This window comes from Apodemus sylvaticus, chromosome 8 (assembly GCF_947179515.1).
Source record: "Apodemus sylvaticus chromosome 8, mApoSyl1.1, whole genome shotgun sequence".
NCBI lineage: Eukaryota > Metazoa > Chordata > Mammalia > Rodentia > Muridae > Apodemus > Apodemus sylvaticus.
This window is the reverse complement of record NC_067479.1, coordinates 70833051-70856436: the sequence shown is the minus strand read 5'-3', so window position 1 is coordinate 70856436 and position 23386 is coordinate 70833051. Positions and strand designations below refer to the sequence as shown.

The window sequence follows — 23386 nt, the reverse complement described above, 5'->3', positions numbered from 1 at the left end:
GCTGTTCTCTGAGCTGGTTCTCGATTCTTCACATTGATGGTGGATATAAGCGCATACACTTTATTTAGAGTGAACCAGAGATTATATATCTTTTGTGGGGGAATACCCAGGAAGGGAAGCTCATCGGCAGAAGGCTCACTAGATACCTCATTAGCACGGAGAACTCCAGTTGTTACTTTATGTGCCTGACTGTAGTCCTCTCAGTCGGCGTTAGTTACTGGTTCCAGAGCAGGTACAGTGGCAGGTAGGGAGTGGCTCCACTCCTACTGGTCTCAGATCTTTGAGATTCTAGGAACTAAGCTCATGAAGCCTTGACAGTTCTTATGTTTGTCTGTTAACACAGTCCCATATGCCTTAAATTCATAGTTCCAAGACAGCCAAGGCTACAGAGAAATTCTGTCTTGAAAAACAAATAGTTGTGGTTTGTTTTTGTGGGGTGGATAGACTGGTTAAGGGCATTTGCGACTTTAGTAGGGGTCTTAGGCTCTATTTACATGATCCAAACATATTGGGCATCTCCTGCCACTCCACTTCCAGATTGTTTGATGATCTCTTCTGGATCATCTGCAAGAGCATCTGCAAGCTTGTGGAACACATAACTTAAAAAATAATTTTAAGCTGGGCGGTGGTGGCTCACGCCTGTAATGCCTGCACTCTGGGAGGCAGAGGCAGGCGGATTTCTGAGTTCGAGGCCAGCCTGGTCTACAGAGTGAGTTCCAGGACAGCCAGGGCTACACAGACACCCTGTCTCGGAAAAAAACCAAATCCAAAAATCCAAAAAAAAAAAAAAGAAAAAGAAAAAAAAGAAAAAAAATAATTTTAAAAAGTAGCAGGGACTGGAGAGATGGCTCAGCGATTAAAAACACTGACTACTCTTCCAGATGTCTTGAGTTCAATTCCCAGCAACCACATGTTGGCTCACAACCATCTGCAATGGGATCAGATGCCCTCTTCTGGTGTGTCTGAAGACAGCTACAGTGTACTCGCATACATTAAGTAAATAAGATCTTTTAAAAAAATAAAACAAAATAAGGAGTAGCAGATATAGTAGTACAAGCCTTTAATTCCAATATTCCTATGAAGAAGAGGCAGATAGCTCTTTGTGAGTTTGAGGTCAGTCTGATCTTCTAAGTTCTACACCAGTCAGGGCTACACATTAAGGCCTCATATTTAAAAAAAAAAAAAAAGTTTTACAATTAAATACATAATGTCAATATTGTTTCCCTCCCATATTGCAAATTCCAGGAGTGGGGTTTGGTGTGTATGTGTCTGGGGGAGGGAGGGAGTGGAGAGCAGGGAGAAAAAAATACAATAAAACAACCCTATTTTCACCAAAGAATATCAGCAATAAAGGGACCCAATTTTCATTTCCAGTTGAAATTGATATACAAGATACTGATTCCCAAGAGGCAGAACACTACAAATGGATCAGATTTCCTACTACTACTACTGTTGTCTGAATGCCAGTTGTAAACCGAGTATATCAAGCTATATATACTTTTATATTCAAGTCATAGAGCAACCCTGTCCTGGGAAGTATTTCAACAACAAATATGTGGACAGTGGAGAGGATGACTCCAATAGCAGAAAAATGTTATTTCCACTTGATGTTCTCAGTTCACTACCAAATCAAGGCAGCAAGGAGAACTAAGACCCTAGAGCCACAGAGAATCCAGGCTTGGTTCCCAGCACCCACAGGGTAACTTACAAAACTTGTAACTTCAGGTCCAGATTTAACACCCTCTTCTAACTTCTGCAGGCACCAGGTACACACATGGTACATTTAGCATACATATAGGCAAAACACTCCTACACATAAACTAAAAAGTATCCTCATAGACCTCTGAATAATGTAAAGTGACATTTTGGAGACACCACAAAGCTGTAGTTACATTAAAATCCACCAGTTTCTATCTGAGACTAGCACATTATAGCTCAGGCTGGCCTAGAACTCATTATGTATCCCAAATTGGCCTTGAATTATTTACAATCCTCCTGCCTCACCCTCCCTAGTGCTGAGATTACAGCTGACAGCCACCATGACTCACTTAGATCCAAGCCTAAATGATTAAAAGCAAGTTTCTTTTGGAGACAGGGTTTCCTAATCCCAAGGGTTGCTTCACAGTGGCTGTTTGTTTCTTTCACCGTAGTACTATATGATTACAGGCCTGCTGCCACACACTAATGCACTCTGCAGATTAAACCTACAGTTGTTTGTGTGCTAGGCAAGCATTCTACTAACTAAACTACATCCTCTGCCTGGAAAGGTCTAATTTACCTAGAATGGTTTTAGTGGATATTTTAGAAAATACTGTCACAGAGCAACATGGCTGAGCCTCAAGTGCTCCCGTGCAGAAGGAAGTATCTCCTTGGGTCATTCACTGTTAATGACACTGTTTTGCAAGAAAAGCCCCAAGGAGGAAAAAAGCTCACATATTCCTAAGAATTTAACAGATGATAAAATTAACATCAGAAATCAAAAGAGAAACACTATCAAATCCAAGATTGGGACCATGGATAGCCATCAAAAATTTTTATTTTACTACTTCTTTAGGAAAATGCCAAATGGCCAATGAAGCTGGTATGGCTGGAGGGCCTGGAGGCCCAGGGAGTTGCAGAAGTGCTCATGGCTTTGGTGCTCTAGGAGTTAGGCCAGGGAGGGACAAGCTGAACTTACTAGTCAAGGACATGAGATCAGGTTCCTGGAAGAGAACTACCTGCTTGTTCTCCGCGCCCAAGAGGGGGTCTGAGATCATTGACTTTTTCCTGAGTACATCCCTGGAGGATGAGGCTCTAAAGACCATGCCAGTGCAGGAGCAGATGGGGGCTGCCATTGGTCCAGGTGAAGGTTTTTTGGGGACTACAATGGCCATGTGGGCCTTGCTCCAAGGAGGCTACCACTGCCTCCCAAAAGGACACAATTACCTTGGCCAAGCTTTCTACCCTCCCTGTGTGGAGAGGCTACTGGAGAAACAAGATTGGCAAGCACCACAGTTCTTTTGTTTTCTTTTTTTTTAAGATTTATTTATTATATGTACATTATAGCTATCTTCAGACAGCTCCTGTCTCCAGAAGAGGGCATCAGATCTCATTACAGATGGTTGTGAGCCACCATGTGGTTGCTGGGAATTGAACTCAGGAAGAGAGGTCTGTGCTCTTAACCGCTGAGCCATCTCTCCAGCCCAAGCACCACAGTTCTACACAAGCTAACAGGCAATTGTGCCTGTGTTTGTGTATCTCTTCCCCGTCTCCACAGACACTGGTATCATGCCTGCTCCTGTGCCCAAGAAGCTATTGCTGATGGCCAGCCAGTATTGATGACTGCCACCCATCAGTCAGGGGTTGCCCTGCCACCCTTGGCAATTGTGTTGAGGTCACTCTAACTCCTACAGTTACTTGGTCTCCAGCCTCTGGAAAGACTGTCTTCACTAAGTTTCCTTTCCAGGAATTCACTGACAATCTTCATCTAGAAGACCCAAGCTCCAGATGTAGCTACCACACAAGTTTTTTCTTTGTGTTTGTTGAGATATGTAGCCCCAGTTGTCCTGAAACTCACTCTGTAGACTAGGCTGGCTTTGACTTCAGAGATCCATCTGCCTCTGCTTCCTGAGTGCCACCATTCCCAGTTCTATAACTAAGGGCTTTTATACAAGAAAACAAAAATCAATTAAGTCTGAAGAAAAAAATTTTTAGATTCATAGTTTCTCAAATTTCACACATGGAGTATACTTTCACAGGAAAAATTAACATAACACTGAAAAGTTAACTATATATACATACATATATATACACACACATATATACATACCATTTTTTAATGTTTCTTGTATTTATACTAATAGCTATATATTCTTTCAATTCTTATAACAAAACTAAAACATTTACACATTGAATTTAGAAAATATAAAAATCAATAAAACACAAATTACCTCTATTTACCACAGCAAATAAACTGTTTTGATCAAATAAAAAAAATGTTTTAAAGAAATAAAACTCAAGAATTTGGTTTAATAGCAAGTAGCCATAGCTTTTTAAGCGGTTTGGATGCATTTTCTTTTTTTCCTTCTTTTTGCTTTTTTGAGACAGGGTTTTTGTATGCCTTGGCAGTCCTGGAACTTGCTCTGTAGACCAGGCTGACCTAGAGCTCACAGATATCCAACTATCTGTATCTAAGTGCTGACATTAAAGGCATGCACCACCATCTTGTGGCCTGAATATATTTTCTTTAGCTTGTTACATATGCATCTTGCCTTTTCTAATGGCTCTGAGGCCATTAGGTAGAAATCCTCCACAGACACTTTACAAGGTGAGAACCCTCATAGTGACAAAGCTCAAATTGCCTTTGCTAACATCAACAAGAATAACTATACTTGCCAACTGCTTTTAGATTTAGAACAGGAACATTTTTTACTATTTATTTGCTTTTAGGCATATTGCTAGTGAACTCGCCTTTTACACAGTGTATGGTACAAAAAACATTTATGACAGTGTCTGGGTAATGCAGACACTGTCATATGTAGAGCAGACAGGACATTATGTGTACAACAGTTGCACACAATTTTCTTCATCTTCTGTAGCATCATTGGTTTTATTTTCCAAGTTAGATTTTAATTTTGAATACTTAACACTATTGTTGATGTGCATTTCACTTTCTTCATGTTTACTAAGCAGATGTGACAAATGATGCCAATCTTTGCACCCATTCTCATTTCTCAGTTGGTTTTTTCCTTCCCCAAAAAGTCTGCAATATAGGCAAAATACAGAGTCTTTAGAGGCTGAGTAGAGCAGCCAGGGTCTGATGCCCTTCTCACCATTTGGAAGAATTCGAGTGTAATACGTTTCTGAAAACTTCTTGCCTGCACTGTCTTTTGGAAAATTAAAATTTCTTATTTGAGGTGGATCATTTTTGACAAGAAATTCTCGTTGTTTCATACTCAAAATTCGGGGCCATGAACCTGGGTCTAAAGAAAGTACAGCGGAGATATCAAATTCCTCTGAATGTTTGTCTCCTAGTTGCTCTTGAAATGTATCAGATACTGCTGCCACAGAACAAGGTAAAGTCACATTTTGTTCTTCTGATGATGTATCTAGGCTACAGTCTGCTGCAACTTTTATTATCTCTGAAATCTTTTCCTTTTTTTCTGGTATTTCTCCTGTATTTCCTGAAAGTGTACTTGATGATCCATGAAATATTTTTTCATTTGCTTCTCTGATAGCATTCCTTTTTCTGTTTTGTAAAAGTATTTTTGATTTTGCTTCCATTATCTGTAAAGAAATAAATTGTAATTTATTGGCATTTTAAAAGTTGAAATAAGGGCTGGAGAGATGGCTCAGTGGTTAAGAGCATTGACTGCTCTTCCAGAGGTCCTGAGTTCAAATCCCAGCAACCACATGGTGGCTCATAACCATCCATAATGAGACCTGATGCCTTCTTCTGGAGTGTCGAAGACAGCTACAGTGTACTTACATATAACAATAAACAAATCTTTAAAAAAAAAAGTTGAAATAAAGAAATAAGAGCAGGCAATGGTTCATTATTAGCTATCAAAAAAGCCTATCACGGCCTGCATGCACTTGGTGCACATACACACGTGCAGCAACATCCCTAAAATCAATCTTAAACAAAGACAGGCATAGCACCTCACACCTAACAGAATGGCTACAACTGAGAGACAGTGACAAATGGAAACATGATGTGACTTAGGCAAAATTAGAACATCACTAAGGGCATGGTGGGACTTTTAACATAGTGACTCATGTCAATTTAACACACAAGTGAAAGTTATCTGGGAAGGAAGAAATCTCAGTAAAGAAAATTTCTCTAGCCCGGCAGTGGTGGCGCATACTTTTAATCCCAGCACTTAGGAGGCAGAGGCAGGTGGATTTCTGAGTTCGAGGCCAGCCTGGTTTACAGAATGAGTTCCAGGACAGCCAGGGTTACACAGAGAAACCCTGTCTCAAAAAACACACAAAAAAAGCAAAACAAGAAAGAAAGAAAGAAAAGAAAGAAAGAAAGAAAGAAAGAAAGAAAGAAAGAGAGAGAGAGAGAGAGAGAGAGAGAGAAAGAAAGAGAAAGAAAGAAAGAAAGAAAGAAAGAAAGAAAGAAAGAAAGAAAGAAAGAAAGAAAGAAAGAAAGAAAGAAAAAACTTTAATGCAGAGAGGGTAGCACATCCCTTTATCCTAGTTCTTGGGAGGCAGAGGCAGGCAGATCTGAGTTCTAGACTAGCTGTGAGTTCTAAGACAGTCAGGGAGACAGAAAAAGCCTATTTCTCAAAACAAACAAAACTTTTTCAACACAGGATGTCACTATGTACTCCTGACTGTCCAGAATTCCACTCTGTAGGATCAGGCTGGCCTGATCTGCTTGCCTCTGGTGTCAATAAAGGAGTATACTACCATGCCCAGCTATCTACTTTTTTTTTCTTTTAAACTCATCAGCCGGGCAGTGGTTGTGCATGCGTTTAATCCCAGCACTTGGGAAGCAGAGGCAGGCAGATTTCTGAATTTGAGGCCAGCCTGATCTATAGAGTGAGTTCCAGGACAGCCAGGGGTACACAGAGAAACCCTGTCTCAAAAATCAAAAATCAAAAACAAACACAAAAACCAAAACACACACACACACACACACACACTGCTTCCGAGTATGCATCATGTACATGCTTCTTGCCCATAGAGAGGAATTGGCGTTAGGATGGTTGTAAGACATCATATGGGTGCTGGGAATCAAATCTGGGTCCTCGGCAAAAGTACTCTAAACTGCTTGATCATCTTTCAAGCCCCTCCCCCAAAAGCAACTAATTTTAATGATAAAATTGCTATAATCTTTTCTACACATGTGGGTAATAAATTCAGTTATCTTTAGGGCAGCCTAGAGACTATATCTCAAAGCAAAAGAAAACAAAACCAAAGACAAAAGGCCACTAGTCATGTGTACTGTTTTTGAAGAGGGCCTAAGTTCTATCCCCAGCCCCCACGCTGAGCAGCTATCTTACAAATGTCTATCACTATAGCTCCAGAAGACCTGACACCTTCTAACCTCCATGGGGAACTGAAATCATACACACACAATCTCCCCCGCGACACCCCCACAAACGTTTAAAAATAAAATAAAATCTTGGGGTTCAGAGACAGATCAGTGCTTTAAAGCTCTTGTTCTTGGGCTGAGAGATGGCTCAGCGATTAAGAACACTGACTGTTCTTCCAGAGATCCTGAGTTCAAATCCCAGCAACCGCATGGTGGCTCACAACCATCTGTAATGAGATCTGAGTCTGAACACAGCAATAGTGTACTCACATAAATAAAATAAATCTTTAAAAAAAAAAAAAAAAAAGCTCTTGTTCTCTTGTTCTTACAGAGGACCTGGTTTTTGATTCCAAGCAGCTACATGGTTGTTCACAACTATTTCTAACTCTAGTTCAGGAGAAGCCAATGTACTCTTGACTTCCGAGGGCAACAGGCATGAACATGGTACAAGTATACACACATAGGAAATACACAGAAAATAAAAACAAATGTCATAGGGTTTTACTGCTGTGAAAAGATACCATGACTAGGCAACTCTTATAAAGAAAGAGCTGAGAATTCGATTGATCCACAGGCAGCATAAGTGAATGCCACATGAAGCCCAGCTGACCTCAAAGCCCACCTCCACAATGACACACTTCCTCCAAGGCCACACCTCCTAACAGTTCCTCTCCCTATGGGCTAAACATTCAAATAGGTAGCGATTCCTATTAAAATCACCACTGTATCTTAAAAAACAAACAAACAAAAAACCCCCAAAACCTAACACACCAAAAATCTTAAATGAAAGCATCATTTACTTACTAAATTTTGTTTTAAAACAGGATCTCCCTACATGCCAGGCTGACATCAAAACTGTGTGTGACTCTCAGGAGTCAGAGGCAGGCGGATTTCTAAGTTCGAAGCCAGCCTGGTCTACAGAATGAGTTCCAGGACAGCTAGGATTACACAGAGAAACCCTGTCTCAAAAAAAAAAAAAAAAAAAAAAAAGGCAAAACTGTGACTTTCATTCCCTGCACTATACACGACAGAATAGTATTTTAATACAGTAGATAAAACTTTTTTGTTGTTACTGGGTTTAAAGGTGTGCGCCACCACTGCACATCTAAGACTTTTAAAAAAATTTTTCAATAGCCAGGTTTTTTTTGTTTGTTTGTTTTTGTTTTTTAAATAAGACAGACTTTCATATAGCCCAGGCTGGCTTCAAATTTGTTTCATAGTCAAGGAAAACTTTGAACTTTATTTATTTTGGGTAAATGTGTGAGCACATATATGACGTGTACATACACCATGAAAGTCAGAGGACAAGTCAGTTCTGTCTTCTACCAAGTGCTGAGGAAAGATTTTGGGACCTCTTGTCAGGAATTTGACATTGGGCCAGGACAAGGAAGTAAGCTCAAGCAGGAATCAGATTTTAGGATAGAACAAATAAGTAGGCTTCAGGCAAGAATATGACTCTGGGCTAGGACAGGGAAGCAGGCTCAGATATCTTGGTCATATTGATAAGCCCTTAGAAACAGTGACAACCGGATTTTGTCTTGCCAGTTCCTCGACCGTGTTTGCCTTGCTTGTTCCTTAACCTAGAAATGACCTTGTTACTAGCATGTTATTAAAATTGTATAAAAGCAGATTGGGGAAAAAATAAACCTGTCTCAGCCTCAGAACTGGCTGGGGTTATGCTACAATGTTGTCTAATTATCTTTTTCTTTTTAATCCTTGCTCCTGCCCTGGAGAACCTATTGACTGACTGGGCCAGCTTGGTTAATGTAGGCTCCAGAGACTGAACCCAAGTTGTCAGACTTGGTGGCAAGTGCCTTTATCTACTGAGCCATCTCTTTAGACTGATCCTGAATTTCTGAGCCTCCAGTTTCCACCTCCTGAGTGCCAGGATTACAGGAATATACCAACATGCCAGTGTTTATGTGGTACTTGGGACTGCACCCTGAACTTCATGCATGCTAAGGGAGGACTAATGCACAACATACCAATCCCTTAATTCACACATCTTTGATTATCACTTATGATTGCCTCCTGGCTTTAAGTATCATCAACGGAACTGACTTTTCTCTTTGGTTGCTGGGCTTGTGTGTTTGCTTTTGGAGATAGGGTCTCTCTACAACTCCTTGGGTGTCCCGGATCTCACTAAGGTCCCTTGTCACTGCCTTCCCAGTGCTGAGGTTTTAAAGGCATCCAGAATCCACACTTACTAAGATGGAGTTTAGCTCTCTTTCCTCTCACATGGCTCACCCCTCACACTGCCCATCAATATGTTCACTCGACATCAACAGGATGTCTTGGGCAGTCATTTAAGGGACTGTCATGCATAAGCAGGATGTTGAAGAACAGACCTAGCATCCACACACTGGATGCCAACAGTACCCCTAAAGCACTGACAATAAAAAATGTCTCCCAATCACTGGCTTAGATCAGAAGCATGTTTACATTTTGGGGCCATGGAGCCATCTCAGCCAGTAATGCACTTGCTGTGAAAGCCTGAGGTGATGATTTGAGTTAATCCTCGGAACTCAACAGGAAGGTAAAGAGAATGGATCCACAATGTTGTCCTGACCTGTACATGTGGGTCATGGTGATCACTTGTACTCATACACACACATTACCCATACAATATAATAACTATGTATTTCATGTAGAACCTAAATATTTTCTCTTTTTTTCTTTTGGTTTTTTGGATTTGGTTTTTTTGAGACAGGGTTTTTCAGTATAGCCCTGACTGTCCTGGAACTCACTCTGTAGACCAGGCTGGCCTCAAATTCAGAAATCTGCCTGCCTCTGCCTCCCAGAGTGCTGGGATTACAGGTGTGCGCTGCTGCAGCCGCCACCACCTGGCAAGTATTTTCTTAAAAGGTTGTTTTTTACTTATGGGGGTGCTAGTAGAGACCAGATGTCAGATTTCCTGGTGTTGGCAGTGATCAACCTGATGTGGTGGAAGGGAACTTAACTTGAGTCCTCTGGAAAAACAGCAAGAACTCTTAATCACTGAAACATCTTCCCAGCCATGGTTTTAGTTTTTTTTTTTTTTTTTTTTTTTGGTTTTTTGAGACAGGGTTTCTCTGTGTAGCCCTGGCTGTCCTGGAGCTCATGTTGTAGACCAGGCTGGCCTCGAACTTAGAAATCCGCCTGCCTCTGCCTCCCAAGTGCTGGGATTAAAGGCATGCGCCACCACTGCCCAGCTTCAGCCCCGTTTTATATTTTATGACTCTACGTATCATTCAGCAATGAGCAGCTAAGGACAATATTTTAATTTTCTGTCTATTGGTTGTGGTTGTCATCAGGGACTCAATACCAGCAAATTACGTGTGTTTACCAGGAAATCCTCTGCTACTGCACTATCCCTAGCCCTGTTTTTCTTAAAATGCTCATATACCACCAAGGTTTCCCTACTGCTTTTCTCTAAACACCTGCCGCTGATCACTTTGAAACAAGTCAAGATCTAGATATACAGTTGAAGCCTATTTTGATTACACATATTTCCCCATCTTTTTTGTTTTTTATACTCTATGTATAAGCCTTACATTCTTATTCGACTATTTTTACAAGTGTTTATGTATGGCATATACACATGTATGGCATTTATGTATGGCACATACATATATGAATGCATGCACTCTTGAGAATGTTCACTTGTAGAACAACATTAGGTATCCTAGGCCAAACACATGGTTACACAGGCAGCCCTAGTTAAACTCAGTTAATTACAAAAGACATTGTGGTAGTTTGAGATCTCCTAAAAGGCTTTGAGGATTCAGTACTCCTACCATTTCCTTGCCTGCTGCTACAGCCGCTTCCATCTCACCCTCTGGAACAGGGAACCCCAAATAAACTCTTTCTTCTATAAATTGCCTTAGTCATAGTATTTTACTACAATAGGAAATTAAGTAATATAACAAACATGAACATAGGGAGGGATTTGGAGGGGCAGGGGAAGTTGACAAAGTAAAAATAAGAAAGGGCAAGGAATAGCATAATAAAAAAGAAAATATATTATACATGCATTATATTCATGTGTGAAATTGCTAAAGAAAAAATTTGCTGTTTAGTCAGATCTCTATGACATGAGGTCTTGCTCTGCAGCCTTGACTGATCTAACTTTATAGGTAGAATCAGGTAGCCTTGACCTCAGAGATTTACCTGCTTTGGCCTCCCTAGGGCCAGGATTAAAGTCATACACTATCATCCCCGGTGTGGTGGTAGACATCTAAATCTGAGTGCTAGTGCAACACAATGGGAAACTGCCACACAAGACAATCACCAGAAGCTTGAAGGTCAGGTAGCCTGGTGTATTCCAGGGATCTTGTCTCAAACTAAGTAGAAGGCAAGCACAGAAATCTCAGGTTGTGCTCTAACCCTCACACACAAGCAATGGCACTCACACAGACACACATACACACACAGAGAGAGAGAGAGAGAGACAGAGAGAGAGACAGAGACAGAATTAGAGGCTGCAGAAATTATGTCAGCAGTTAAGAGTGCTGAGAGAACTGGCCGTTCTTCCAGAGGTTCTGGGCTTAACCACTAGGTACTTACATGGTGGCTCACATCTGTCTGTATCTATAGTTCCAAGGGATCTAACATCCTTTTCTGGCCTCTGAGAGCATTATGGATGCATGTAGTTCACAGACAAACATGTAGGTAAAACAACCCACGCACATAAAATATATTACAAAACAAAACAAAGAATTACCTCTTTATATTCATCAGCACAATTCTGGCAGCAGAATCTCTTTTGCTGACCTGTAATCAGAATGCTGTGTCCAGTACTCTTGGGCATATACTTGCTACATTGTTCACAGCAGTTCATTATTAGACCATTGGTCAATCTGTATTCATTAAAGCAATTATTACTGCACAGTTTATGTGTTATACTGTTAACACTGATTTCATGGCGAACCTAAAAGAGAACAAAATTTCTTAAGACAGTATTTTACAATTTATTACCCTACAGTATTTAGACTTTTTTTTTCAGTATTTAAGACTTTTTCCATATTAGTATTTGGGAGGCAGATGAAGGGAATCATCATTCACACTTAGAATGTTCAGTAAGATGGTTTGAAAGCTGTAACAGATAAACTTATGTCCTTGATTTGAATGGCTCCCAAAGCAACTCATCAGATTTAGTTACCAAGGACAACGAAACACAAAGGACTGCCAGAGCATGCAGCTCTTCCTCTTGAAAATGTATCAGAGCATTTGTTCCATACATGCTTGTGGGATCTGTTGCTTCCTTATTGTCCTTAAGTTACTGAATTATCACAATTAATTCCACAGAAGCAGACACTTTGAGACTCATGTGAGTATCTTTCTTTTCTGGGTGGGGAGGGGGATCTCTTTAGTACCTATTGCCTGTCCTGGAGCTTAGAATGCCTAGACGAGGCTCGTCTCATATTCACAGAGATGTGCCTGCCTCTGCCTCCCAAACGTTGGAATTAAAGGTGTTTACCACCACTCAGCAGTAAATTTTTTAAAATCCTTCCAAACTGAATATTTAGGATATGGACATTGGTAGATGGCAGAACTTTTACTAGCACTTTAAAATTAACATTTCTATGAATCTAAATAGTAACAGTATGAAGAGCAGACCTCTCCTAATTTATTACAGATTATACATCTTGACTTAGTAAAAACTTCTTTCCTAAGACTCTGGCAGTTTTCATAAGGAGACAGAGATGCACTATAAAATTCTTTTAAGGACTTGCTTGACTCCACTGGAGGAACAATAGTTGTGGTTTTCACAGGAGAATCTCTGAAACACAAAGGAGAAAGAAACATCTGAAGATCACTGTATTTTAAGATCCACTTTCAGCTTTACTTCCTATTTCCTAAATGATACAGAAGAAAATTCAAATGAAAACTCTTCTAACATTAATGTTCCTTAGCATTCTAGCATTAAACTATGCTAGCACTTAGCACTGGAGAGATGGCTCAGCAGTTAAGAGCACTGGCTTTTCTTGTAGAGGATCCAGGTTTAGTTCTTAGCACCCACATGGTGGCTTACAACTGCTCGTAACTCCAGCTCCAGTGAACCCAGTGACTTCTGGCCTCTGAGGGCATCAGGCCTGCAGAGTGCATTTATACAGACACAGGCAAAACCTCATACTGATAATCTTTAAGAAAAACACTGGTAGGAAAAAACAAAACCAATGGTGCTAAATGGATGGTTTATTGGTATATGTTGGCGCTTAGAGAACCGGAGTATGAGGCCTAGCCTTCGTCAGGCAGCTCAGTATTATCTTTTAACTCCAGTTAGAGGGTGATGCACTGTCTCTGAGTCTTGTCAAACACACACAAAGAACTTAAAAGAAGGGATTACAGCTCTAGAATAGCCCAATCTCAATAAACATGAACACATCTCTGACACACCTACCACAAGTCTAGCTTACAATTATGTCCAGAGTATTCATTTATACTGAGCACTAAACCACATGGAGAGATGTTAAGGTATGCTTACTTTTTACACATTACATTCCGTGTCTTTCGAGTACGCTTATGGGAGAAAGAAGATAGGCAGGTGGTTGAACAAAAGAGGTGAGCTGATCCTTTTCGCTGGTAAGCTGTCTGCCCTTTCTGCAAAGGATTTTTGCAGTTTGCACAAGTGATTTTATTAGCAGGTTTAGTAAGATGTTGTTGGTTTGAGGGCTGGAAATTCTGTTTAGGAAGTGAGGCCACTGGTGATAAAGAATCCACCTTTTGTTGTTTCTGGTTACGAGGAAATGATGCTGACTGGGAGATACAAGAATCTTAAAAACAAAATAAGTAAGAAAAAGACATGGAATAAATACAGATACACATTAGCAACCTTTGAATTTAAGAGTTTAAGAGACTTATAGCATGTGGTTAAGGCAAAATAACTGACAATCAATCCAGTATTCTTCCTACTATTCCACTGGGTATGAAATGCTTCCCATGGGGTTCATTTTTCAACAGTTGGTCTCCAATTGGTGGGCACAGGGCCTACCTGGTAGAGAGAGGGATTTAGGGAGGGCTTAAGGCTACAGCACTAGCCTGGGTGAAGCCCCAGTTCTCTGCTGTAAGAAGAGAGTGTTATCCTGCATGGTGGTGCCACCTACAATCAAAGTATGATGTAAACAAGGACAGGAGAATGACTACAAGACTGAGGCCAGCCTGTGCTATCAAGTCTGAGGCCAGACTATCTCTAAAAGCAAATGTTTCAGGCAGCTGCCACTAGTTCTTCCAACATTGGAGCTGCCTGTCACATTTCCAGGTTACCACAGACTGTACCTAAAACTATGAGCCAAAACATGTCTCTTCTCCTTCAGCTGCTTCTTTCAGGGAAAAAAATGATGTTTTCTAAAATTATGCAATATGGCAAACACCAGTCATTGTCATACTCCTCTGGTATAAAAGTCTCCTGAATAGACTATATCATGCAAGTACAGAAAGTTCTATGAGTCTGTGGTCTCTCTGTGGTACTGAAGATGTATATGTTAGGTAAGGGCTCTACAACTTAGCTAAATTCTCAGCCCTATAGCTTGCTTCTGTCTATCTGTCTGTCTGTCTGTCTGTCTGTCTGTCTCTCTCTCTCTCTCTCTTAGTTTTTTCAAGACAGGGTTTCTTTCTCTGTGTGGCCCTGGCTGTCCTCAAACTCAGAAATCCGCCTGCCTCTGCCTCCCAAGTGCTGGGATTAAAGGCAGCCGCTGTCACTGCCCAGCTGCTTTTTTCTCTTATAAACTGAAATCACACCTAATTCTCCAGTGTTATAAGGAATAAATGAAATACATATTCAGCTATAGAGTAGGCAAAAGTTATATTCTGGGATCAAACCTTCTCTGCTTACTTAAATCTAGATAGCAAACACATTAAGGCTGCAGCAAGAACACAACATAACAGCCAGGCAGTGGTGGCACAAAACTTCTTTTGGAGGGACAGGATCCCATTGTGCAGCTCTGGCTGCCCTGGTTAACTAGAGATCCACCTGCTTCTGTTTCCTCAGTGCTGGAATGAGGGCCTGTGACTTCACGCCTGGACCACCAGCTCGCCATGAACTGGGACCCTCTTACTGCCACTTCCTCAGTGCCAGGACAACAGGTAGGGACCATTAACCTCACTTTGTGTTACTAGGTCATTTACTTTTTAGTCCTTAAAAGGTGGCGCACGCCTGTTAATTCCAGCACTCTAGGAGGCACAGACAGGCGGATTTCCGAGTTCAAGGCCAGCCTGATCTACAGAGTGAGTTACAGGACAGCCAAGGCTATACAGAGAAACCCTATCTCGAAAAAACCAAAAAAAAAAAAAAAAAGGTCCTTAAAAGTCAATACCCAGTTGGGCAGTGGTGGCGCACGCCTGTAATCCCAGCACTCTGGGAGGCAGAGGCAGGCGGATTTCTGAGTTCAAGGCCAGCCTAGTCTACAGAGTGAGTTCCAGGACAGCCAGGGCTACACAGAGAAACCCTGTCTTGAAAAAAACAAATCCAAAAAACCAAAAAAAAACAAAAAAAGTCAATACCCTAAAAACCACTAATAATTAAATTCCCAAATTAGTCTCCTCTCAGCCCCTTAAACCTCACATAGTGTATCTTCCAGAGAACCTTAGTTCAGGTCCCAGCAACCACATGGCGGCTCACAACCATCTGTAATGGGATCTGATGCCCTCTTCTGGGGCGTGTGTGTGTGTGTGTGTGTGTGTGTGTTGTGTGTGTGTAAAATAAATAATTCTTGAAAAAAGAATCACCCTCTCCAAATTACAGATATAAAATAAACTTCACAATTATATTGAGTAACACATTCTACCTTAATATGAAAGCCAATAACTTATTTTATATAGAATATCAGTTATGAGTTCTAAAACAAACAGCTCTGGGAGCTGAGGAGATAGCATAGCTAGTAAAAGGCCTGCCCCACGACTGTGTAAGCAGAAAGACCTGAGTTTGAGCTTCAGTACCCAAGTGAAACTAAATAAAACAAACAAAATGCAGGCCAGTGAGATACCTTACTAGGTAAAATCACTTGAAGCCAACCTGACAACCTAAGTCGGATCCTTAGATCCTATATAGTAGAGAACTGATTCTTGCAAGCTGTCCTAACTTCTATATGAGCTGTAGCAAACATGCAAAAATACATACACACACATACACACACACACACACACACACACACACACACACACACAATGTGACTTTTTTTTTTTAAGTTAAGCCAGGAATGGTAGCTCATAAATTTAATTCCTGAATTCAGGAGAGAGGCAGGAGGATCTCTGAGAGTCTGAGGTCAGTCTGGTCTATATAGTAAGTTTCAGAGCAGTCATGATTACACAATGAGACGCTTAAAAGACATTTTTTTAAGGTAAAGAAAGAAAGAAAGAAAGAAAATAAAAGCTTCTCTGGTGTTGACCAGCTAACCAATTTAGCTGAACTGCTGAGCTCCAGGGTCAGTAAAAAAAAAAAAAAAAGGTTTTAAAAAATAAGGTAATGACCAAGAGAAGAAGATAGCTTTGGTCTCCAGGCACGTGAGTACAGACAGACTCACAGACAAAGCTAAATTTACCTGAATACAAGGCAAATACAACTTATTGCTTACCAGGATTGTGATGAACTGCAAATTTTCCATTCTGAACTGCATCTGTGACATCGATCCTACCGGGATTAAAGGATCCTATTGCAGTCTTGCTCTGGAAGTTAGAGATGAGGTGTATGTTTGTATTAGTGACATCTCCCAAGTTGGTACTCTATGGTGATGTACAATCACTAAATTCCTCTCTCACCCAGCCTTTAGGGCTTACACCCACTGCTAAGGAGATACTATTAGTAACCCTTGCTGAATTTACCTTGCTTCTTGATAGACTGGCAATGGGGAAATCCACATTTTTGGTACTATTTTTATTTGTATGAGGTACCCATTCAATAAAGTTGGTAGGATTTTTCTCCTCCTCTCCATTTGTGTCCATGTCCCCTTCATCATCAATTACAATTGTTTCACATATATTTCCTTTCTGAGAAGTTAAATCTCTTGAAGAAGTGGGAATTGTAGAATCAGTTCCTTGTGGATTTTCATGTTTTGAGGAAGCAAATACAAAGTTTCTTTCATTAGGTATTGCTGGAGCACAAACTGGAGGCTGTATTGATTCAACGAACACAACATCATCATCTTCCACAGGTGCATATCTAGATGTACTGGCTAAAGAACCAGTCAGACCCCCAGATGTTTCCACATCTGCAAGATGAGCTTCCATGTCCAAGTCCAATGTACAGTCAACTAGTCTTCCCACCAAAGAATCTGTAAGAGACAGAGAAGAGAATTTTTAATTTTACTACAACAATTTTAATATTTTTACTTATATATAAATAATTAATTTAAATAACACTGATAACATTTTATTTGTTTGTTTTTTTTGGTTTTTCAAGACAGGGTTTCTCTGTGTAGCCCTGGTTGTCCTGGAACGCAGAAATCCACCTGCCTCTGCTTCCCACACTGGTAACATTTTAAAGACCATTTATGTGATTCTCATTCTGTTTTTCCTGTTAATCACTTTTTTGGGGAGTTTAATAGAAAACATCCAATTTGATAGTCCTTAAAAAGGCAATTCTAGCAGGGTGGTGGTGGCACATACCTTTAATCCCAGCATTTGGGAGGCAGAGGCAGGCGGATTTCTGAGTTCGAGGCCAGCCTGGTCTACAGAGTGAGTTCCAGGACAGCCAGGGCTATACAGAGAAACCCTGTCTTGGAAAACAAAAACAAAAACAACAACAACAAAGTCAATTCTCCTCACAACAAAAATAGCCTAATTTTTCTTTGAATTTAAAATAACAAAATGTGGGCTGGAGAGATTGCTTGGCAGTGTGGCGTACCCATTCGTCTCCTTTATGTAAGACTCCATTCAGTTTCTAGAAGCCATACCAGGAGAACCACAGCTGCCCGGAACTCCACCTCCAGAGACTCCACAGGCACTTTTTCACAACTGTCTGTAACTCCTGTCCCAGAGATTCAACACTCTTACACAGACATCTTTGCAGTCAAAACACTAATGTACATAAAATAAAATTAAATAAGGAAAATGTTAAAATGTTAAAAAAAAGAAAAAGAAAGCTGGGAAAGGTGGGACATGCCACTGATTACAGCAGAGGCTATGGATCCCTAATTCTGAGGCCAGCTTGATCTACAGAGAGTTCCAGGAGAGCCAGGCTACACAGGGAAACCCTGTCCTAAAACAAAACAAAGCAAACTAGAAAATCCCTGAGTTCCAGGCTAGCCTGGGGTCTACTTAGCACAGTGGTTCTCAATCTGAGGGCCATGACACCTTTGGACTCGCTTATCAGTTATTTAAATTATGATTCTAACCATAGCAAAACTACTGTTATGAGGTAGCAAGACAATAATTTTATGGATAGTGTCTCAGCACCAGGAATGTTGAGAACCACTGACTTAGCAAGTTCCACTACAGCCAGGTCTAACTAGATAGAGACCTTTTCTCAAAATAACAAAAACCATAAAACAAAAAAGTCCTGCTAGGTGGCACATGCCTTTCATCCCAGGCCTCCAGAGACAGAAGCTTGAATTCAGATGTCTCTGAGTTCAAGACCAGTCTTGGTCTATACAAAGAATTCCAGCACAACCAAGGCTACACAGAAAAACCTTGATTAGAAAACTCAACCAAACCAAACCAAACCAAACCAAACCAAGCTAAACAAACAAAACTCGCACAAACAAATTTAAATTACAACTCTATTATTGTGAGGTACAAAATGAAACTCCCGCGGGCGGCTATTAGCATACCTATTAGCATACAAAGATGTCGGCTGCCCTCCAGGCTCACTCACAGCCAGTAGCTCCGCTCACCCAGGGCTCACCCTGACCTTCGCCATCCTCCCAGCTTCTCATCCCTGGACAGCCCTGCCATGCTGGCCTCATGTCCACTTGGTCCTTTCTCTTCTGCACACTCTCTAGCTACCTACCTCACCCCTACCTCTCACCCCCATGGCCCCGTCTATTCTGCCGGCCACATTCAGTCTGTTTTCTCTCCCTGTTCTATCTAGACTCTTCCAGATACTTCTGGCTATACTCTCTCATACCTACAATAAAAACCTTCTCCTCAACCATGCGCTGGAGCAGTCATGTCCTCATTTTATTCAATTGTACATTTTTTCTCTCTCTTTTTTTTTTGTTTGTTTTGTTTTTTTGAGACAGGGTTTCTCTGTGTAGCCCTGGCTGTCCTAGAACTCACTCTGTAGACCAGGCTGGCTTGAACTCAGAAATCCACGTGCCATGAGATCTGACTCCCTCTTCTAGTATGTCTACAAACAGCTACAGTATACTTACATATAATACATAAATAAATAAATCTTAAAAAAAAATACATGTCTACGAAGCACTATACAAGAAATCGCAGGCCTAGAGAGATGGCTCCTTGGTTAAGAGCACTGGCTGCTCTTCCAAGAGACCCACAAGTGCAGTTTATAATTTGCTATCTAGTTCTAAAGGATGCTTTCTTCTGAACTTCTTGAGCACTGCAGCCAAGTGGCACACAGACATACACACATACAACAGAACACCTATACAGATAAAATATAATATTTTTGAAACAGAAAAAAAAAACCCTGTAACTCGTTTTTACTCAAACTTAAAACATGTCAGTAATTTTTGTTTGCTTTTGGTTTTTCTTTTTTTTTTTTTTGGTTGTGAATTTATAGATTTTATTTATAGGGTAAATTGATAGACAAATCATTTTGTATTATATATTTGGACTTATTTATGTAACATAGATATGGACATATATATATAACAAAATGTATATTAACATCACAAATGTCAATCTTGTTAATTTTTCTCAAAGACGCTGCTCTTAGTTTAGCTGACTGTACTGTTCTGTTTCTAGCTGGTTGATTTCAACCCTTCCTTTGGCTATTTCTTGTCCTCTACTCCTCTTTGGTACATCTGCCTCTTTTTGTTATAGAGTTTTTAGGCTTGCTGTTAGTTGCTAGTATAGAATCGCTCCATTTTTTTTTTTTTTTATGAAGGCACTTAGTGCTATGAATTTTCCTCTTAACACTGTTTTCATTATGTCCCATAAGTTTGGGTATGCTGTGCCTTCATTTTTTTTTTTTTTTTTTTTTTTGGTATTTTGAGTCAGGGTTTCTCTGTGTAGTCCTGGCTGTCCTGGAACTCACTCTGTAGACCAGGCTGGCCTTGAACTCAGAAATCCACCTGCCTCTGCCTCCCAAGTGCTGGGATTACAGGTGTGCGCCACCACTGCCCGGCGCTGTGCCTTCATTTTATTGAATTCTAGAAGGTCTAGAATTTATTTCTTCATTTATTCCCTGACCAAGTTATTATTGAGTAGAGAGTTGTTCAGTTTCCACACGTATGAGGGTTTTCTGTTGTTTTTGTTGTTATTGAAGTCCAGCCTAAGTCCATGGTGATCTGATAGAATGCATGGAATTATTTCAATTTTCTTCTATCCGTTGAGGATTATTTTGTGTCCAATTATACGGTCGGTTTTGGTTTTTCGGGACAGAGTTTCTCTGTATAGCTCTGGCTGTCCTGGATCTCTAAAGAACAGGCCAGCCTCGAACTCAGAAATCCACTTGCCTCTGCCTCCCAAGTACTGGGACTAAAGGCATGCACCACAAACGCCCGGCTATTATCAGTAATTTTTAAAAAAAATGTTTAATCTTTATTTTAAATAACTGTTTAGTGTGGGCTGGAGAGAAGGCTCAGTGGTTAAGAGCACTGACTGCTCTTCCAGAGGTCCTGAGTTCAATTCCCAGCAACCAAATGGTGACTCACAACTATTTACAATGGGGTCTAATGGCCTCTTCTGGTGTGTCTGAAGATAGCAATGGTGAATACACAAAACTTAAAGAAAAAAAAAAAAGCTTAAAAAAAAAAACTTTTTAGGGGTTCAAAAATACAAGAGCAGAAAGAAATCTCCCGGAAAGGAACACAAAAATGTTAAGTGCACAGCATCTTGTGAATAAGAGCATCGTCCTACTGGGGATTCTAGGAGACAGCAATGTTAGTAGTACCCACTAACACACTACTAAGGTCTGTGTCTTCCCACAGATCACAATGGCTTGGCTTTCTCAGCAGAAATCACTCAAACAGCAACTCTTTACTTCAACAAAAAGAAAACAGTCTATCCTAGTAACTTTAAACAGGAAAGCTATGCAAAATGACTCACAATGGAGATGTTTTCCTTCTTTCTGCCAAATGCTTCACCAGAGTGGCTTGAAGATCCTAGAATAAAAGGAATTTAAACACACACACACACACACACACACACACACACACAGTGAGTATCAACCACTCAGAGGTAACACCAAACCCTGAACACCAGAGGAGGAATTAAATCAAGGTGTATTCCCAAGCTGTTCTATCAACCTTCTCCAAATAAACAATAGAAATCAACTATTTAAAAACGACAGCAGGCCAAGCTCAATATATTCTTTCCAGTTTCAAAATTAGGAGTAGAGCGGACAGCTGAGCAGAAGAGTAAACGCGTCCTCCAAGCCAGCAAGGGATTCATATTTCTCCTAAAAAGTCACCACTCAAGCACCAATCCCAGGCGGGAGCGGTTCAACAATTGGATCCCACTTGCCATAAGCACTTGACTAGGGCCTAAGGCCCGCGACAGGCACCAGGTCAGCCATTAGAAACTAGCTCAAATAAGACTAAAAGCTGCGACAGACTGAGCAAAAGAGAAAACGCCACGGGACGTAAGTGGTGGTCCCTGAACACGAAAAACTTGGGGTCTCGGTTGGGCAGACAGGGTGGGAGTGCGGCCCCAGGCGGGAGGGCCAAAGGGCCCCTCCCGGCCCGGCCGCCCGCAGCACCGAAAGGAAAACACTCCTTGATCTCCGGCCGCCGCCCGAACCCGAGGTTCTTGCGCTCCCCGCCCCGGCGGCCGCCTCACCCAGCCCGTCCGGCCGCGCCCGCGCTCCCTTACCCCTTGGGCCGCACGCGAAGCCGCCCTGGACATCAGCGCGGCCCCCAGCGCACCCAGAGGCCCCAACGCAGCAGCGGCGACGCCGGCCGCCGCGGGCTGCTAAGCCCGGCTCGGTGGGAGGCTCCCGATGCTGCCCTCACCCATCTCCGCCTCCCCAGTCGCCCCCGCCTCCGCCTCCGCCTCCCGAGGCTGCGCTGTTCCCAGCCACCCCCACTCTCCGCGGCTCTCGACAGGAAAGACGGCGGAAAGAAGCCTCACCCGGTTCTGGCTGCAGCTCCGCGGATCGAACCTTCCCTCCCCCGGCCCACCCCGCTTCGGCGACACGCACAACTCCGCTCGGTCCAGTCCCGGCTTTAGCGCTGGTGAGGAGGAGGTAGAGGAGGCGGCGGCACCGCGGAGCCCGGGGAGGCCCCGCCCTCCGCGCGCTCATTGGCTACTGGCGAGGGCGGCCCCGAATGCCTTGGGCAGGTTCCATTGGCCCAGTCGGCCTTCTTTCAGGACCTTCCTCCGTGAGGTAGTTACTGCGCTGTCAGTCAGAACTAGGTCACGCCCTCAGGCGTCCAGGCCCCCCTCCCTCCGTGCCCCCGCCCCGCCCCGCCTCCACTCGCGGGGTCCGCCAGGGTCAGGAGGCCGAGTGGCGCTGCCCACTGTACAGCTCGTGCTTCCGCATTGGAGGCGGGCGGTCTTCGTCGAGGCTTCCCGCGGGCCCGGAATCGGGACACCGGGCCTCGGCCTCCAAACGGTCGCCGCGGCCCCCAGCGAGTCTGCTCGAAGAGAGACGCGGCCTCGATGTCGGGGCGTCCTCCCTGTCCAGGCCCCCAAGACCCCGGCTACTGGCGAGCCCGGCAGCGCCTGCGGCGGACCGAGGGGGCGAGCCCGGCCGGGGCCGCAAGGGGACTGGTGCGCTGGCCGCGATACAGGCGCTTCCACCTTGCCTAGCCGGTGGGAAGGCTGTCCTACCTCCGCCGTGGCTGCGGCGAGAGGAGACATCGGCCTCCATTTTGTGGGATCTGTTGGGAGAACTTGGTCGCCCATCAGAACCGAACCCTTGGGGACTAGAAACTTGGCCCAGAACGGGCCCGATCGCGCTCTGCCATAGGCCTTGTCCGTTGTCAAGGGCGTGGACGCCTAGATTGCGACGGAGCCACACGATCGTGCAGGGCCCAGACACTGCCACTGGGCAAGATGGAGCCGCGGGCTCCCTTTGCGGGCTCGAGCCCCTGAGACCTGGGCTGTCTGGGCTCGGCCGTCGGTGCCTGGCCGAGCACGCGCTCCCGGGCCTGCCCGCCATCGCGTACCCGTCGCTTCAGTCCTGGCCTCGTGGGCAGTGACCCTCGCACGGGAGTCCCACGGGGAGCATTCTTAGCGGGGCCGCTGGAGGGCTGCACGAGGGTCTTTTGTTTCTTGTTTATAGCCAGGCCTTTGGCGGAAGCCTGGTGCCAGATTTCT

At 42.7% G+C, this 23386-nt stretch overlaps 1 protein-coding gene across 4 annotated transcripts; it reads right to left on the bottom strand.

Annotated features, from left to right (window-relative positions):
- Positions 1-1045: 1045 nt before the first annotated feature.
- Positions 1046-22382, bottom strand: Zmym5 (zinc finger MYM-type containing 5). 4 transcript variants are annotated; one of them, XM_052191368.1, is made up of 8 exons: positions 22196-22273; positions 21173-21228; positions 16823-17271; positions 16576-16666; positions 13491-13779; positions 12623-12785; positions 11727-11933; positions 1046-5265 (listed from the first exon to the last, which is right to left on the bottom strand). In XM_052191368.1, the coding sequence occupies exons 3-8, from the start codon at positions 17225-17227 to the stop codon at positions 4534-4536; spliced, it is 1887 nt and encodes a 628-aa protein (XP_052047328.1). In that variant the 5' UTR covers positions 17228-17271; positions 21173-21228; positions 22196-22273; the 3' UTR covers positions 1046-4533. The 4 variants fall into 4 exon arrangements, with proteins under 4 accessions (XP_052047328.1, XP_052047326.1, XP_052047325.1 ...); XM_052191366.1 differs by lacking the exon at positions 22196-22273 and adding an exon at positions 21938-22070; XM_052191365.1 differs by lacking the exon at positions 21173-21228 and having other exon boundaries at positions 22196-22382.
- Positions 22383-23386: the final 1004 nt, after the last annotated feature.

Excerpts from the sequence above, each read along its gene's own strand:
- Zmym5 (XM_052191365.1), bottom strand. The coding sequence starts at position 22,367 with ATGAGCGCGCGGAGGGCGGGGCCTCCCCGGGCTCCGCGGTGCCGCCGC. Across the intron at positions 17,272-22,195 it reads GGAGCTGCAGCCAGAACCGG|ATTCTTTGGTGGGAAGACTA; the intron begins GTGAGGCTTCTT and ends TGTCTCTTACAG. Across the intron at positions 5,266-11,726 it reads GTGCTGATGAATATAAAGAG|ATAATGGAAGCAAAATCAAA; the intron begins GTAATTCTTTGT and ends ATTTCTTTACAG.